The 15640-nt window shown below is 44.8% G+C and overlaps 2 protein-coding genes across 3 annotated transcripts; both read left to right on the forward strand.

The window, feature by feature from the left end:
- On the forward strand, positions 1 to 3060 carry Arf5 (ARF GTPase 5). Its single transcript, XM_090333248.1, has 6 exons — positions 1 to 176; positions 683 to 763; positions 1144 to 1253; positions 1774 to 1845; positions 2331 to 2456; positions 2565 to 3060. Exons 1-6 carry the CDS (start codon positions 110 to 112, stop codon positions 2649 to 2651), a joined length of 543 nt encoding a protein of 180 aa, XP_090189374.1. The 5' UTR covers positions 1 to 109; the 3' UTR covers positions 2652 to 3060.
- A 1483-nt stretch (positions 3061 to 4543) lies between these two features.
- Fscn3 (fascin actin-bundling protein 3) lies at positions 4544 to 15359 on the forward strand. Of its 2 annotated transcripts, none has more exons than XM_090333250.1 (7): positions 4544 to 4832; positions 6177 to 6873; positions 8935 to 9053; positions 10746 to 10905; positions 11834 to 12004; positions 12327 to 12527; positions 15183 to 15359. In XM_090333250.1, the coding sequence occupies exons 1-6, from the start codon at positions 4689 to 4691 to the stop codon at positions 12491 to 12493; spliced, it is 1458 nt and encodes a 485-aa protein (XP_090189376.1). In that variant the 5' UTR covers positions 4544 to 4688; the 3' UTR covers positions 12494 to 12527; positions 15183 to 15359. The 2 variants fall into 2 exon arrangements, with proteins under 2 accessions (XP_090189376.1, XP_090189375.1); XM_090333249.1 differs by having other exon boundaries at positions 4545 to 4832; positions 12322 to 12527.
- Positions 15360 to 15640: the final 281 nt, after the last annotated feature.

The raw sequence follows: 15640 nt of genomic DNA on the forward strand, positions 1-15640 counted from the left end.
TCCTCCTCCTCCTGCTGGTGCACCCCATCCCCCCGCGGCCGGCCGGTTCCAGCCCGTACCCCGCGTCCGTGCCCAGGTTTCCCCCCCACACCCTGTCCTGAGCCCAGCCATGGGCCTCACGGTGTCCGCGCTCTTTTCGCGGATCTTCGGGAAGAAGCAGATGCGGATCCTCATGGGTGAGGCAGATCGAGTGCGCGGCCCGGGTCAGGGCGCCGGCCCCGCCGCAGTCCTCCCGCCCCCGCGCCCCTCCAGCCCCGCTCACCTGGGCCCTGTGACCCCCGAGCCGCCCACTTCCGAAGCCTCTCAGGCTTGTGCTGTCTAGTCCGCCCGGGTCTGCAGCGCGGCCCCCGAGGCCTGAAACCCTGGACTGCGGGCCTGGGTGGAGTGAAGCTTTCTCCGCCGCCCAGCCCGGCTGTTAGGAAGGGAGGATGCCGCCCTTGGAGACGACTTTTGAACGGAAAGCGGCCTTCCTCCGGTGCCCTTCGCCCGGGGTAGGGGCAGGAGTTGGCGCTCGCCGCCCGGGCTGCCCGCGGGGCCCCGTAGGTGGAGAACAGCGCGCACCTGGAGGCGCTCCCGCTCTCCGCCCCCGTCCCCGTCAGCTGGCCGGGCCTCTCCCTCTCCCTGGGCTCTAGGGGGCTCCCTCGCTCCCATCTCCACCCCTGTACCCCTCTCCCGTTTGCAGTTGGCTTGGATGCGGCTGGCAAGACTACGATCCTCTACAAACTGAAGTTGGGGGAGATTGTCACCACCATCCCCACCATCGGTGAGCCCGCGCTGGGGGGGGGGGGGCGAGGAGGAAGCGCCCTGGAGGGCCTCCTCGGGGTCTGCTCCCGGCTGTCTACCGCGGGCGGTCCTTATCAGGAGCGGACCCTGTCACCAGATACCGCTACTTGAGAAGTGGGTCACCTATCTCTGCGTGCCTGCTGGTGCCGGAGGCAGGGTTGGACGGGGCTAGCCCCTCCCTGGTTGTTGACCTCCAGTCCATCAGGGTTCTCATCCCCCTAGCCTGGATCATGGACTTTTGCTTTTGTGTTCCTGCTAAGATCTGAGTCGTTTTAAGCACGTTCCTTTCGGGACCTTTTTTTCCCCTCCTTTCTCTCCTCTCTCTTTTTTTTTTTTTCTCCCACCCCAAATTATCTACAGGCTTCAATGTGGAAACAGTGGAATATAAGAACATCTGTTTTACAGTCTGGGATGTAGGAGGCCAAGACAAGATTCGGCCTCTGTGGCGGCACTACTTCCAGAACACTCAGGTGGAGTGTGTGGGGGGGAATTCCCCCCTGAGAAAAGGAGGGACTGAGCTGTTGCCAGAAACTGGGATCAGAAACATCTCCCCCTCTCCCTCTTTCTTTGCTTGGCTAGCTAACTTCTGTTCATCCTTCAGAATTCACCTTAGTCTTATTTTGAGATTTCTGGGAAGAAGAGTTCTGGGGCTTGATTTCATTCCCAGCAAATGTCTCTCTCCCTGGTCTTTTGCACTTTTCCTTTTCTCTCTCTCTCTCTTTTTTTTTTTTTGCAATTCCTTAAAATATATATAGAGATAGATAGATCTTTAAATAGTTGTGTATGATAGTTGCCATTAAACAGCAGTTTATGAAGAGTACATCTTGATCAATCCTTTTGCTATGGTCTCTAGTTTATGCCAGGACTTGTGCTGAGCCTTGGTAGAAGGTTTATTTACTAGATGGGAAGAAGATGGGAGAAGAGAGAGTTAGAACACTAGCCCTGTGGGAATGATGGCTGCTTCTTCTTCCTTCCTGACCACCCACCCAGGGCCTCATCTTTGTGGTAGACAGCAATGACCGAGAGAGGGTCCAAGAGTCTGCTGATGAACTCCAGAAGATGGTAAGAACCCAGAATCCAGAACTGGGACTTTGTCATGGGGACAGCACTGGTGGCATGGATGTTGGGATGCCCACACAGGTACAGAAGCCCTGGAATGTGAGTTTCTCTTTGTGGACATGAGACACTTTGTGTATCTCCCTGTTTGAAATAGGACTTTTGCTTTGAATTCTCATGCCTTTTGCTGACAAGTTGGTAGAGAAAAGGGGATTACATGTGATGGAGAAAAATAACACCTCGAAGCTTTGCCATTTCCATTTGTAAATTTTGTCATTTTTTTTTTGAGGCATGTTCTCGAATTAGAAGGCCTTTTCTGGATGTATGACTTAGACACTCTCCAGCTCACTTATAACTTGCATTTTGTATTTGGCAATAGACTGCATGATACTGTATTTTTTGGTAGAAAGGGATGTCCAACACAACAGGGAGAGGAGAGCCTAGACACCTCCTAAGAACCATATATTCCAACCTCTCCCCTCCTCTCTCAGCTGCAGGAGGATGAGCTTCGGGATGCAGTGCTGCTGGTGTTTGCCAACAAGCAGGATATGCCCAATGCCATGCCCGTGAGCGAGCTAACCGACAAGCTGGGGCTACAGCACTTGCGCAGCCGCACAGTAAGGGCCTTGTCCACTTCTCACTCATCCCTGGCTCTCAGAGCCACAGCATGGTCAAGGATATCCCCATTCGTGCTACTGACTTCTGTCTCTTTCCTTCTCCCGCAGTGGTATGTCCAGGCCACCTGTGCCACCCAAGGCACAGGCCTTTACGATGGGCTAGATTGGCTGTCCCATGAGCTGTCAAAGCGCTAACCAACAAGGGCAGGCCCCTGCTGCCCAGAAGCTCCCGCGTGCATCTCCGGGATGACCAGACTCCCGGACTCCTCAGGCAGTGCCCTTCCCTCCCACTCTTCCTCCCCACAGACAGGCCTATGCTCCTGCTCCTGCCTGCATGTTCTCTCTGTCATTGGAGCCTGGAGCCTGGCTCTCTGGGCATAGAGGAGTCCACTTTCCTGCCTGCTGGGACCTGTGGAAGGGCTTCCTGGCCAAGGCCCCCTCTTCCAGAGGAGGAGCAGGGAGCTGGGTTTTCCTTTTGGGTTTTTGTTTTTGTTTTTCTGTTTGGGGTGTACCCTTGGGGCCAGGTTGCAGGGGAAGGTGAGGGCTCCGAGTGGTGCTATGATGTGGAACTGGATATTGAGTAATAAATTTGCTGTGGTTTGTACCCTGTGTTGTCTGTAACCTAGAAGTGGGAGGTGGATCAAAGCAGCTCAGGCTGTGGTACGTGCACACACACACACACAACTATTTCCCTTACTCCATCTAGATATTCTGTAGGTTTTCCAGTGTAGGAAATCTTATTCCTTAGTTCTAAGGGTAACAAAATTTACTTTATGGTTCCATATGCTACAAAGCCATATATCCCTTCTAGCCACTCAGTGCAGTAGTTCTTTAGTTCTTTATGAATGCTTTGCATACCAGGAAGAGAATAGTCATTAAAAAAAAAAGTAGGTCCCAGGCCGGGAGTTTGGCCTAGTGGTAGAGTGCTTGCCTAGCATGCATGAAGACCGGGGTTCGATTCCTCAGTACCACATACACAGAAAAAAGCCTGACGTGGTGCTGAGGCTCAAGTGGTAGAGCTCTAGCCTTGAGAAAGTCCAAGGACAGTGCTCAGACCCTGAGCTTAAGCCCAGGACTGGCAAAAAAAAATAGGTCCCAAAACATACATAAGCAAATGATTCATCAGAACTGGTCTGATGCCCAACAATATGTATCCTTATATTACCCAGACAATTTTGGCACCCATCCGAATCTTCTCATTTTACCAAACATTGCTAGGGCCTGAGGATTGTTGCTCCGTGCTAAACTCTTTCTCATCTAGGAAGACCCTGTCTATGTAGAAATCTGAAAACATGTAAGGAACCAGGTCTGTGAATTACGCCAACCAGGTTTGACTGTGCATTTCTTTGTGGGTCCCAGCACCACTTAAAATATATCATCGGCACTCATTTATCTTTCTCTTTTGTGATGTCCAGTTTCTCCAGGTTGTTGGCTGGATTTTCTCCTTGAGTTTGGCAGGAAGTCCCAGAGATCTTTGAACAAGTCTGGAAGGAAGAGTTGATGTTCTTGTAGGCAGCTCTGACTGCTCACCCAGTGACCTACCCACCAGTAATACAACTGAGGGTGAAAAGCCTGCTGCATCTTCTGCTTCAGCAATTCTTGGCCTGGTCCTGAGGCAGCCCTTCTAGATTAATTTGAGTAATGTCAGTCTCAGTGGTTAGCTGTCTAGCTAGGGTTTCCTCATAGATCTGCACAGTAACTTCTGAGATATTTTTGCCTCCACTTCTGAAGGGCCTTAAAAGCTGATGGATTTAAGAGTTTTAGAGATTTTTTTTAAAGCTTTAAAATATGAGGGATCCTGGCAAACCCACTTCCCATGGGGAAAACATTGATTTCTAACCTGTGAGAAACAGGGCATGAGAAAAAGCAGCATACCCAAAGTCAACAGGTTGTACTTAGGTTTCTTATTATTGCAGCCTATCTTATTGCTTGGAATGACATGGGAAGGGCAATGCCAGAGACTCAGATCCCATTTCCTTTGGGCCTTAGATTGATGTTGCTGGACCAGTAACTTTTCCCCACTAGGGTGGGATAAGAGGTGACCCTCACAGTCACAATGCCCCCGGGTCACAAGAGGTGCTAGACCCTAGATCAGCTCTTCCTGAGAAGTTTCCTCTGGGGACGTCTTCTGGTGGGTACTGCAGGCCTTATTCCCGACCATATGGCCTGTGGAACTTTACCACTGGGGGGAAGGCTGGGCCGGACAGAGTCATCACCTGTGGTGCCAGCCCCATGGCTGAAGTGGAGTGGATACACAGACATCCCAGGGCCGAGGATCTAAGGATAGGGCTCATCTGCTGGGCAGGAACCTACCTCACCTTTGAAGCATGCAAGAATACAATCACAGCTACTGCAAAGTGTTTGGGCAGGAGACAGGTAATAAGGCAAACCTGTATGGAAACTAGTTTTCCGGATGGCCAAGCTCTGTGTGTGTGTGTGTGTGTGTGTGTGTGTGTGTGTGTGTGTGTGTGTGTTATGTATGTACGTGTGTATGCACATCGATGGGGATACTCTTTTAATCTCATCATCTTTCTGGCTCCAGTCATTGCCAGACCAAGACCCATGGCCAAGCTGTATGTGTGTGTGTGTGTGTGTGTGTGTGTGTGTATGGGGATACGCTTTCAACCTCATCATCTTCCTAGCTCTAGTCCTTGTCAGACCAAGACCCTTCAAGTTCAGCTTTTTGTTGGCAATTCTAATTGCTCTGACTTCCCTCTAAAAAAAAAAAAAAAAAAAAAAAATATATATATATATATATATATATATATATATATATATATATATATATATATATGTCCTAGGGGCCAGGAGTTTGGCCTAGTGGTAGAATGCTTGCCTAGCATGCACAAAGACCCAGGTTCGATTCCTTGATACCACATACATAGAAAAGGTTGGAAGTGGTGCTGTGGCTCAAGTGGTAGAGCTCTAGCCTTGAGAAAGCCCAAGAACAGTGCTTAGGCCCTGAGTTCAGCCCCAAGACTGGCAAAAATCTTTCTGTCTGTCTATCTCTCTAATTAGCCTAAGGTAAAGCCTGTTCCATGACTTTCAGGTATGGCTTGTACTCCCATCTCAGCACAGGGTGATTTGGTGATCACAAAAAGGTGGAAAGCCTAAGTTGGAAGGCAGAACTGTGGCCATCGAGGAAAGCTGGAAGATGGTGTCATTTGATAGTGGAGCACTCTAGAAACGCTAGCAGACTTGGTCACCATTTTAGAGAGAATTGCAAAAAATTCTGGTATGGTGCTGGAGTGAGGCATGAACAAAATTCTCATAACAAAATTGATCCTAGTTAAACCAAATAATTGCATCTCAACTGCTCCTGTATTTCTAGGCCTAGGCAGTCTATACAGGCTCTTGCTCTGTATAGAAGTAGCCTCTGGGAAAATGCTGTGTAGGTATAGCAGTGAGGACAAAGAGGCAAAACTTAAAGCGTTTCTTGACAAATTACATCTTGGAGGATGAGACCAAGGAAGAAAGAAATATTTAGCTACTGTTAGCTGGAAGAGCTAGGCATCTAGAACTTCAAGGCTCGAGGACCCTATGTCTACAATGATATAGGAGTCCAGAGATGTTTTTACTGCTTCTAGTTGGAAGAGCTACCAGCAAGGAGACCTCAGGACAGATGTGAAGAGGAGAGTGGCTGGTGTTGGTGAAGGTGATGCCAGAGGTGATAGTGATTGGTGGCACTTATTTCCCTCTTTTTCCTCCCAATGCCTCCAGACCTGGGAGCTCCTAGTGAGTAATGAGCATGACACACAGGCTGTGGTACGAGTAAAGAGCTTGCAGGGCCTCTACCTTCTGTGTGAGCCAGATGGCTCTGTGTGTTATGGCCGGCCAAGGACCAGCCATCATGGATGCTTCCTGCTTCGTTTCCACCGGAATGGCAAGTGGACCCTCCAGTGCATCATCTCTGGTCGTTATTTGGAATCTGATGGGGAAAATGTGTTCTGCCACTCCAGGGTGCTCTCAGCCTACCACATGTGGACTCCACGACCAGCACTGCATGTCCACGTGACCCTCTACAGTCCCATGCATCAGAGCTTTGCCCGGGCTGACCACACCATGGGCCGCATCTGGATGGATGCGGCAGTCCCCTGTCTGGAGGAATGTGGTTTTGTGTTACATTTCCAAGATGGATGCTACCATCTGGAGACATCAACACATCACTTCTTATCCCACTTAGACCGGCTGGTCCCCCAACCATCATCTCAGACAGCTTTTCACATGCAAGTGCGCCCTGGGGGGATCATAGCCCTGTGTGATGGAGAAGGAGGCACATTATATCCACAAGGCGCACACCAGCTCCTGTGTCTGGGCTCCAATCCCAGGAGGGGTGAGGAATGGTTCATCCTTCAGCACTTCCCAACTTGGATCAGCCTCAGGGCAAAGTCTCGGAGGTTCCTCTCAGTCATGTACGGTAAGTGCGGGGCCCAGAGCTACTGTGGAATGAGGAAGGGCCCATTGCTAGAAAAAGAAAAATGTGTTTGGGGTCACTGACAGTTCATAAACCTGCTCACAGGAAGATTCTCGAGTCCCAAAGATAGACAGGGATACACGGGACTTTCCTGAAAGCCACCTGCGTCTTCGCCTGTCACTATAATCCTTTTTTTTTTTTTAATCAATTTTGACAGAATTTATTTCTAATGTATCAGGATTATTTCCAGAAACCAGCTATGTTGAGGATATACAATCCAATGTGAATAAATACTAATAAAATGTGTCCATACAGTAACAAAATATGTCGTATAGCAACAGTAACTGAAATAACATAATTGAAGAACTCTCAGACCATAAATCAATGAATCACTGCTGTGTTTAGAAATAAACATAAGTTATGATTAAGAACATTTTATATTAATGGACGCCAGACCTACTTATAAGAGTATCCACATTTAAAATATGGTTCTAAACATAGGCTCAATGGTTTCCCACATTTGTAATAATTAATACACATCTAGGACTCTCCTAGCAGAGGATTACAGTAGCATAAAAGATAGGTACATAAGATCATAGAGGATGAGACTAAATGAAAGGATCTCTAGGATATCAAGAGCTTTATCTGTGTGATTGTTGATCTTAATGTACTATGTTATTTCTCTTCTTTGTTGTTCTTTGGTTAATCTCATATTGTTACTGTATCTGACTTTATTACCTAGTATATTGTATATATGTTTATTTGTTTATTTGAAATAGGAAAGGGAAGTGAGGAAAACAAGATGGTTGGAAGGGAGATGGAGGAGGGAAATGGGGACAAAACCATGAGAGGTATATCCATGTGTGAGAAATAATGCACCTAATATCTGCAAATGTAACTACAACCCCCTCTATACATTATCCTGACAATAAAAAATAAAATAAAATAAAAAATAAAATGATTCTATTTGAAACTTGTATGGTTAATAAACCATTATCCAATAAATCTCAGATACTTGCTAGTCAGACCACTCTGGTTTGGATACAATCATAACTACTCTAACGTAAACCAACAGGCAAAAACACTTCTAGCTCCCATGCCTATGCTTTTCCTTGGCAAAATATCTTTTTCAGACATAATCATGTAATGTGTACACGATCTTCACTATCTACATTTGTAATTCTCAGACATATTCATACATAAAAATGAGTTGAGGGGCCGGGAGTTTGGCCTAGTGGTAGAGTGCTTGCTTAGCATGCACGAAGACCCAGGTTTGATTCCTTCGTACCACATACATAGGAAAAAAAGCCAGAAGTGGTGCTGAGGTTCACGTGGTAGAGCTCTAGCCTTGAGAAAGTCCAAGGACAGTGCTCAGGCCCTGAGCTCAAGCCTAGGATGGCACAAAAAGAAATGAGTTGAGATTTCTTTTGAAATTATAGAAACATTTACATAAAAAATTACATGTTTGTCCCATGGTTCAGTTGTGACTACCTTCAAACTCTGAACAATTTATTTTATAATTTACTATGTGTTGGGGCCAGGAGTTTGGCCTAGTGGTAGAGTGCTTGCCTAGCATGCACGAAGACCCGGGTTTAATTCTTTGGTATCCACATACTTAGAAAAAGCTGGAAGTGGTGCTGAGGCTCAAGTGGTAAAGCTCTAGCCTTGAAAAAAATCCAAGGACAGTGCTCAGGCCCTGAGCTTAAGCCCAGGGCTGGAAAAAAAAAAGAAAGAAAAAAATTTACTATGTGTTTATAAGTCATTGTGGGTGAATATTTTAATTCATTTCCCAGTAGAATATCTATTTGACATTTTTTTCCCATGAGACTTTCACCAACTGCATAAAACTGAAGGCTAAGGAAATGTAAGTAGGAAGACTATGATAATATTTACTTGAATAATTTTAAAATGCTAATCAAGGATGGGGTACACTATGATCCTTTATAAGGGGCTATGACTGAAGAGGTAAAGTCCAGGGAAGCCCAGCAGTAAAACCTGGAGGAGGGATTGGGACTGAGCTTGAGGCCAGACTCAAGTTCCACTGATGGTGTACTTCTTCAACAGATGGGGATGTGTGTGCTGCCTCTGAGCGCTTGACCCCAATGTCCTTGTTCCAGTTTGAATGTGACAGTGACAACCTTACCCTGCAGCTTCGTTCAACCAATGGCTACTACTTAGCCCAGGTGAGGACTTGGTTTTTAGTACAAGACGCTATAAGCCCTTGTGTATACTTTCTCCTTCTCCAATGCATTTATCCAATAGATGAGCTGTGGGGGCCCTTGACAATAAATGTTCATTTTCACCCAATGGGATCTCTTTTTTTCTTTTATTCAACTTTGTAGAGGCATATTTTGAAAATATATAAAATTATATAAGTAGATTGTATATTGTATATAAATGCAGGGCATATATTTTATGTTTACTAGATGAATAAGTAAAATCTATTCTTATTTTGCCAGCCCTGCGGCTTGAACTCAGGGCCTGGACACTGCCCTTGGACTTTCTTAAGTCTAGAGCTCTTCCACTTGAACCACAGCACCATTTCTGGCTTTTTCTGTGTATGTAGCTATAGAGAATCAAACCCAGGGCTTCATGCGGTCAAGCACTCTACCACTAGGCCAGGCTCCCAGCCCCAGTACAATCTGTTTGTTAAAAGCCTATATATACAACCATGCCACAATCATACCACAAATTAGAGACAAGTTCCACCACTATAAAAATACCTTATGGGAGCCAAGAGTGTAGCCTAGAAATAGAATCCTCATCTAGTGTGTATGAAGCCCTGCATTGGATTCCTTGATACCACATAAACAGAAAAAAACAGAAGTGGCACTGTGGCTCAAGTGGCAGAGCACTAGCCTTGAGCAAAAAGTGTCCAAGGACAATGCCCATGTCCTGAATTCAAGCCGCAGGACTGGAAAGAAAAAAATCTGTGGCTCCTTACCATCAGTTTTCCTCTGCTCATGACCCTTCTACACCATGGTCTCTGTTTAAGCCTTATGGATTACTTTGGGTTATTCTAGAATGTCAGATAAATGTATTTACATGATATACATACTTCTTATGATTGCCACAATGTTATTAAGATCCATCAGGTATTGTATGTATCAGTAATTCATTCCTTTTTATTGATGAGTAGTATTTTATAATACTACTCAGAAAAAACAAGCATATTTATTTATTCACTATTGATAAACACTTGGGCTCAATTGGGCTACTATGAATAAAGTCTCTTTGAGCATTTGTGTCCACGTCTTTGTGTCAGCCTATGTTTTTATTTATCCTGGGTAAAAGACCATGAATACAATTATTTTGTTGCATGACATGTGTGCATTTAAGTTCACAAGAAAATGTCAAGGCATTTTTTTTTTTTTTTTGCCAGTTGTGGAGCTTGAATTCAGGGTCTGAGCTCTGCCCTTGGGCTTTCCTCAAGGCCAGCGCTTTACCACTAGAGCCATAGCACCACTTCCGGCTTTCCTATTTATTTATTTTTTTAATTTTTTTTTTTTGCCAGTCCTGGGCTTGAGCTGAGGGCCTGAGCACTGTCCTTGGACTTTCTCAAGGCTAGAGCTCTACCACTGGAGCCTCAGCACCACCTCTGGCTTTTTTCTATGTATGTGGTACCAAGGAATCGAACCCCGGGCCTTCTTGCATGCTAGGCAAGCATTCTACCACTAGGCCAAACTCCCCACCCCAATTCCGGCTTTTTAAAGGACTCGAACCCAGAGTGTCATGCATGCTAAGCAAGCACTCTACCACTAGGCCAAACTCCTGGCCCCTCAAACCATTTTCGATCCAAGAGATTAAGAGAAGGGGGAGAAAAGATGTGACTTTTGGTCCTTACCTTTGGCCCCTGGTCCCAATATTCTCTCCAGAGATGCCACAGAACCATAATAGCTGATGGACACCCACTGGAGTCCGATACCTTCTTCCACGTGCACTGGAATTGTGGAAAAATCATCCTGCAGTCCTCCAATGGACGCTTTCTGGGCATTGTATCCAATGGCTTACTGATGACCAGTTCCACCATACCAGGTGAGTTGAGCAGATTACCCTAGTGCAAATGTCCTATGGAAGGAGCTGAAGTAGGATTTTTTTTTTGTGGGTCATGGGCTTGAACTCGGGGCCTGGGCACTGTCCCTGAGGTCTTCAGCTCAAGGCTACCACGCTACCCCTGAGCCTGGGCATTGTCCCTGAGCTCTTCAGCCCAAGTCTACTGACCCACCCTTGAGCAAAGCCCCACTTCCCGTTTTCTAAAGGTTAACTGAAGATAAAAGTCTCGGGTCCTTTTGTGCCCGGGCTGGCTTTAAACCTTGATCCTCAGATCTCAGCCTCCTAGGTAGCGATATTACAGGCGTGAGCCACTGTGCCTGGCTGAAGGTAGGCTCTTTTGAAGGAAGCACTGAAGTTGGGGTCAGAAGTAATGAATCTATATGTCCACTTAGTCGCTGAATTTTTTTTGGGGGGGGGGCGCTTGTACTAGGGCTTGAACTCAGGGTCAGGAAGTGCTCCTGTAGCTTTTCCTGAGCTTCACTTCCATTGTCTATAAAAATGGAAATAATCTCCATTCTGCTGCTTCATAGGGTGGTTATGAGATGCAATAAACTAACACATCCCAAAGGAAGGGAGAATATTTCATGTCTTTGGGTTCTGCACTGCTAGGTATCCTCATGAATATAAAACAAGCACCTAGCATAACACCTGATAACCATTAAATGTTTTATTGTTGTTTTCCTGTGATGCTGGTTATTAAACCCAGAGCCTTCCATGTGCTAAGCAAGCTATCTACCATTGAATTCTATTCCCAACCCCAAGATACATTCAAATACTGGCAATACTCTTTGTGTGATTAGTGTTCCCTCCATCTTCCATCTGAGCAAACATTGAGAGACAGTTAACCCTTTCCTTTCATTGTCATTTGCTAGAGCTGGGGATTGAACCTACCTTTTCCTGTTTCTTTCAGGCCCAAATGAAGAACTGGGGATTCGATTAGCCAATCGAAGCTTCCTCATATTGAGAGGTCGGTATGGCTATGTGGGATCCTCATCAGAGCATGAACTCATGCAGTGCAATATGGATCAGCCTGACTACATTCAACTACTGCCCTGTCGCCAGGGTATCTACCATTTCCAGGGTGAGTGGCTCCCTCTTCCCCACCCCAGGGTTCATAATCTAGCCCCAGACCCACTCCCAGGCCAGATTTCAGGGCTTGCTCATAGCTCAGCATAAAAAGGGAAGACAAAGCTTCTGTAAGTCTTCACATTCCAAAGCTCCAGAGTGAGCTGGCAGATCAGAAGCCAGTGGAATTCTTGATGGTTCTTTATTTCCATAGATAAACCTACCAACACAGGCAGGGTCCTCCAGGGCCAGTACATGCTTTCAGAAAGCCTCTTTGGAGACTGTGGTGCTCTGTTCCAAACAACCCAGTAACCTGAGCGCTTCCCTCCCCAGCACAGGGTGGATCTTTCTGGTCGATAACATCCTTCGGCACTTTCCGTCCTTGGGGAAAATTTGCTCTCAACTTCTGTATAGAACTTCAGGGGAGCAACTTACTCACAGTACTGGCACCAAATGGCTTCTATATTCGAGGAGACAGAAGTGGCACCCTATTGGCAGACAGTGAAGACATTACCAAAGAATGTATCTGGGAATTTTAGGTAAGAGGGAGTGGGTAAGGAGTTGGCCCTGGGAACGGAAGGATGAGAGCAAGAAGGGAGGTAGATAGAGAGGCATGTGATAGAAAGACCACATGGGCTGACTTCTAGCTATGCTTTTATCAGTTCCTGACATTGACTCCAAATCTGTGCCATTCCTTTCAAACTGCCAGACCTAACCCTGATAGAGAAGGGCGAAGAAATCACATCTAGGTTACTTCATATTATGTCAAATAACTGATGTGCTTGAAAGTAAGCCTGGAAGGACAGAGTGAAATGTGTTTGCTGATCTCTCTCAACTTAACTTTAACAGGCAGAATTTCACCCCATTTGAAGGAAAGACAGATGACTTCAAGGATGTAGATGTGTGTAGGTGACTGGGTTTCTTAAGACATTTTTTTAAAATTCTTACTGGCAGAACCTCTGGCTGTCCTGTTTTGATCTCCAGCCCTGATTCCTCTTTGAAATTCCAACCCCATCAATCTCCAATTTCCCATTGGAAAGTTGATTTACTTTCAACCTGCCAGATCCTCAAAATCGGCACAGCAGATTTCTTTTCTTCTTCTTCTAAAGTGATTCTCTTTTGCCATTTATTTCTTTCCTTCCTGTTCATCTTGGTCATTACTGTGCTCACATTACTGTACTGTGATCAGGCCCAAGACTTCAGAGGTTCAAGAATTTCCTGGACAATGCCACTTCAGTGCTTTCTTTGCTTTTCTTTTATCTATCCTTCTTTCTTTCCTCCCCCCCTCCCTCTATTTCTGTCTCTGTCTCTCTCTGTCTCTCTGTCTCTGTCTCTCTCTGCCTCTGTCTCTCTGTCTCTGTGGTTAATTGGAGATAAGAGTCTCACAGACTTTTTGCCTGGGCTGGCTTTAAACAGAGATCCTCGGATCTCAGCCTCCTGAGTAGCTAAGATTACAGGTGTGAGCCCCCGGCCTGTGGCTTTTTTTTTTTTTCACTAGAAGTCTGCTCTGCTTTCATAGCTCCTCATCAGTGCTCCCAACTCACAAGCCCACCTGATTTATTTGCCTAACATGCTACTGTACTTCCCTTTTACCATTACCTGTTCGCAACTCTTTGGTATTCATTGTTGCTCTTGGTCATGTTCCTTCATCATTGACTTCATTCTTCTGCCTTGGAAATTCACAAGAATATTACAGGAAGCATTTTGGTTTTGTTATTAGACACACTAGGAATAAAGAATAGGTGGGTTAATGTATTAACTCAGTGACTTTAGGGAAACTACTTCCATATTTCCTTTTAAAACCCCAGTTTCTTTATCTGTAAGATTAGAGAAGTAGCTACTTCAAAGGTGGCATGGTTAAATGACAATCTGGATCAAATATGCACCCTAAGTTTGTTTGCTTTTTTCCTCCTATTTTTCTGTTTTCTATCCAATCCTTTTACTTTGGCCATAAATAAAATGAAATTCCAATGGGTTTCAGCTTTGCTTTTTAATGTATTTCATGAAAATTTGGACTGAGCTAAACTTCTCAAGCCCCTCTCAAATCTGACATTCTTAGTAGGTAGTATATTATAGTAAGTATATTATAGTGCATTCTCCTCAGGCCTTCATCAGTTAAACTCTGTGAAAAAAAATGAGCTCAAAGGCCACTTCTTTCTTTTTAAGACTTTATAGAGGGGTTACAGTTATATTCATAAGGTGGTGAGTATATTACTTCTCAAACATTGTTATCCCTTTCCATATTTTTCTTCCACTTTCCCTCCTCCCATCCCCTCTCAAGTTGTAATGTTCATTTCCAAGATATTGCCTTGTGACTGTCACTGTTACATTGGTTCACCCTCTGTCCTTTGTCTCATCTTCTTGTATTTCCCCTAATTCAAATAAACAAAGTGTACATATGAAACATCAAAGTCAGATACATAACAACAGGGGATAAACCATAAGGGAAAAACAAAAACAACAAAAGAAATAACTTCACATAGTACATTAAAAACAACAACCACAAAGATAAACCTCTTGTTTCCACATTCTGGAGTTTATTTCACTTAGTATCATCTTATCCTATATGGTAATATGCACAGCTATTGAGCTATAGTGATCCTCTGCTAGGAAAATCCTAGACGTATACTCATTGTTACAAATTGGGGAAACCATACAGCCTATGTTTCTTTGGGTCTGGCTTACTTCATTTAATACGATTTTTTTCCAAGTCTCAAAGGCCATTTCTTGCAGATAAAATGCAAATAAAGTATTGACCTTATAGAATACTTAGGAATGTTATATAGACAGTAAGTGTAAAATGTAGAAGTCTAGCACCTACCAGAAGTATCTAATCTCATTCAAATTTATAGTAAATTGGGGCTGTAGGTATTGCTCACTGGTAGAGTATGTACTTAGCTCTAATGACTAGATTCAATCCTCAACCCTAAAACAAAGTAAAATAAATCAAAAGACAACTTGATCAATTATTTTTCCTGTTTAGATAAAGACATTTTCTGCTAAATCTAATTTTATGTTTTTATTTTCCTATAAGTTAACTTCATACATGCCTGATGTTTAGTCTTCATCAAGAATTGAACACATTTTATTCTCACTCCTTCCATAAGGATCTTACCAACTATTCTTCCAAAAGCCAAAACTCAGACAATGACTACTTGACAGCTGAAGGTTTCTATTTCTTCTTTCCTCCCCAGGTCAATGGAATGCCACCTGCCGAACACCAAATCCTCCAGGGAAAACTTGTGCATTAGTCAGAACATGAAACCTAGAATCGAGATCCAAGAGAATATCTGTTACACAATTTTTCCTACCCAGTTTAGACAAACACTTGTTTATTGAGCAACAATACATCACAACAGGCCATCCCCCAAGATCATTGTGTGTATCTGACTCACTGGAGAGTAGAGGTCTGAATGAGGGTGGAATCTGAGTTCCTAAGCCATTCTAAGTTCTGTCCAGCAGAAGGGAAACCAAATGGCTGCAAGTTCTTCTACTCATCCTACCCATCTCAAACAAAAGCCCCAGACTTTTCCTAGGGGCTCATCCTAAAGGATAGCAGAATCTAGACATGACTTGGCATGTCCTTTTGATTTAGAACAAATGAAACAGTGCTAATCTTATGACCACAGGGCAGGGATAACATCTTATATCT

Source organism: Megascapheus bottae, chromosome 5, assembly GCF_031878675.1.
Source record: "Megascapheus bottae isolate mThoBot1 chromosome 5, mThoBot2.hap1, whole genome shotgun sequence".
NCBI lineage: Eukaryota > Metazoa > Chordata > Mammalia > Rodentia > Geomyidae > Megascapheus > Megascapheus bottae.

Coding starts and splice junctions, on each gene's coding strand:
- Fscn3 (XM_090333249.1), top strand. CDS start 4,689: ATGGCTGAAGTGGAGTGGATACACAGACATCCCAGGGCCGAGGATCTA. Junction 4,833..6,176: donor AGTGTTTGGGCAGGAGACAG/GTAATAAGGCAA, acceptor CAATGCCTCCAG/ACCTGGGAGCTCCTAGTGAG. Junction 10,906..11,833: donor GACCAGTTCCACCATACCAG/GTGAGTTGAGCA, acceptor TGTTTCTTTCAG/GCCCAAATGAAGAACTGGGG.
- Arf5 (XM_090333248.1), top strand. CDS start 110: ATGGGCCTCACGGTGTCCGCGCTCTTTTCGCGGATCTTCGGGAAGAAG. Junction 1,254..1,773: donor ACTACTTCCAGAACACTCAG/GTGGAGTGTGTG, acceptor CCACCCACCCAG/GGCCTCATCTTTGTGGTAGA. Junction 2,457..2,564: donor AGCACTTGCGCAGCCGCACA/GTAAGGGCCTTG, acceptor CTTCTCCCGCAG/TGGTATGTCCAGGCCACCTG.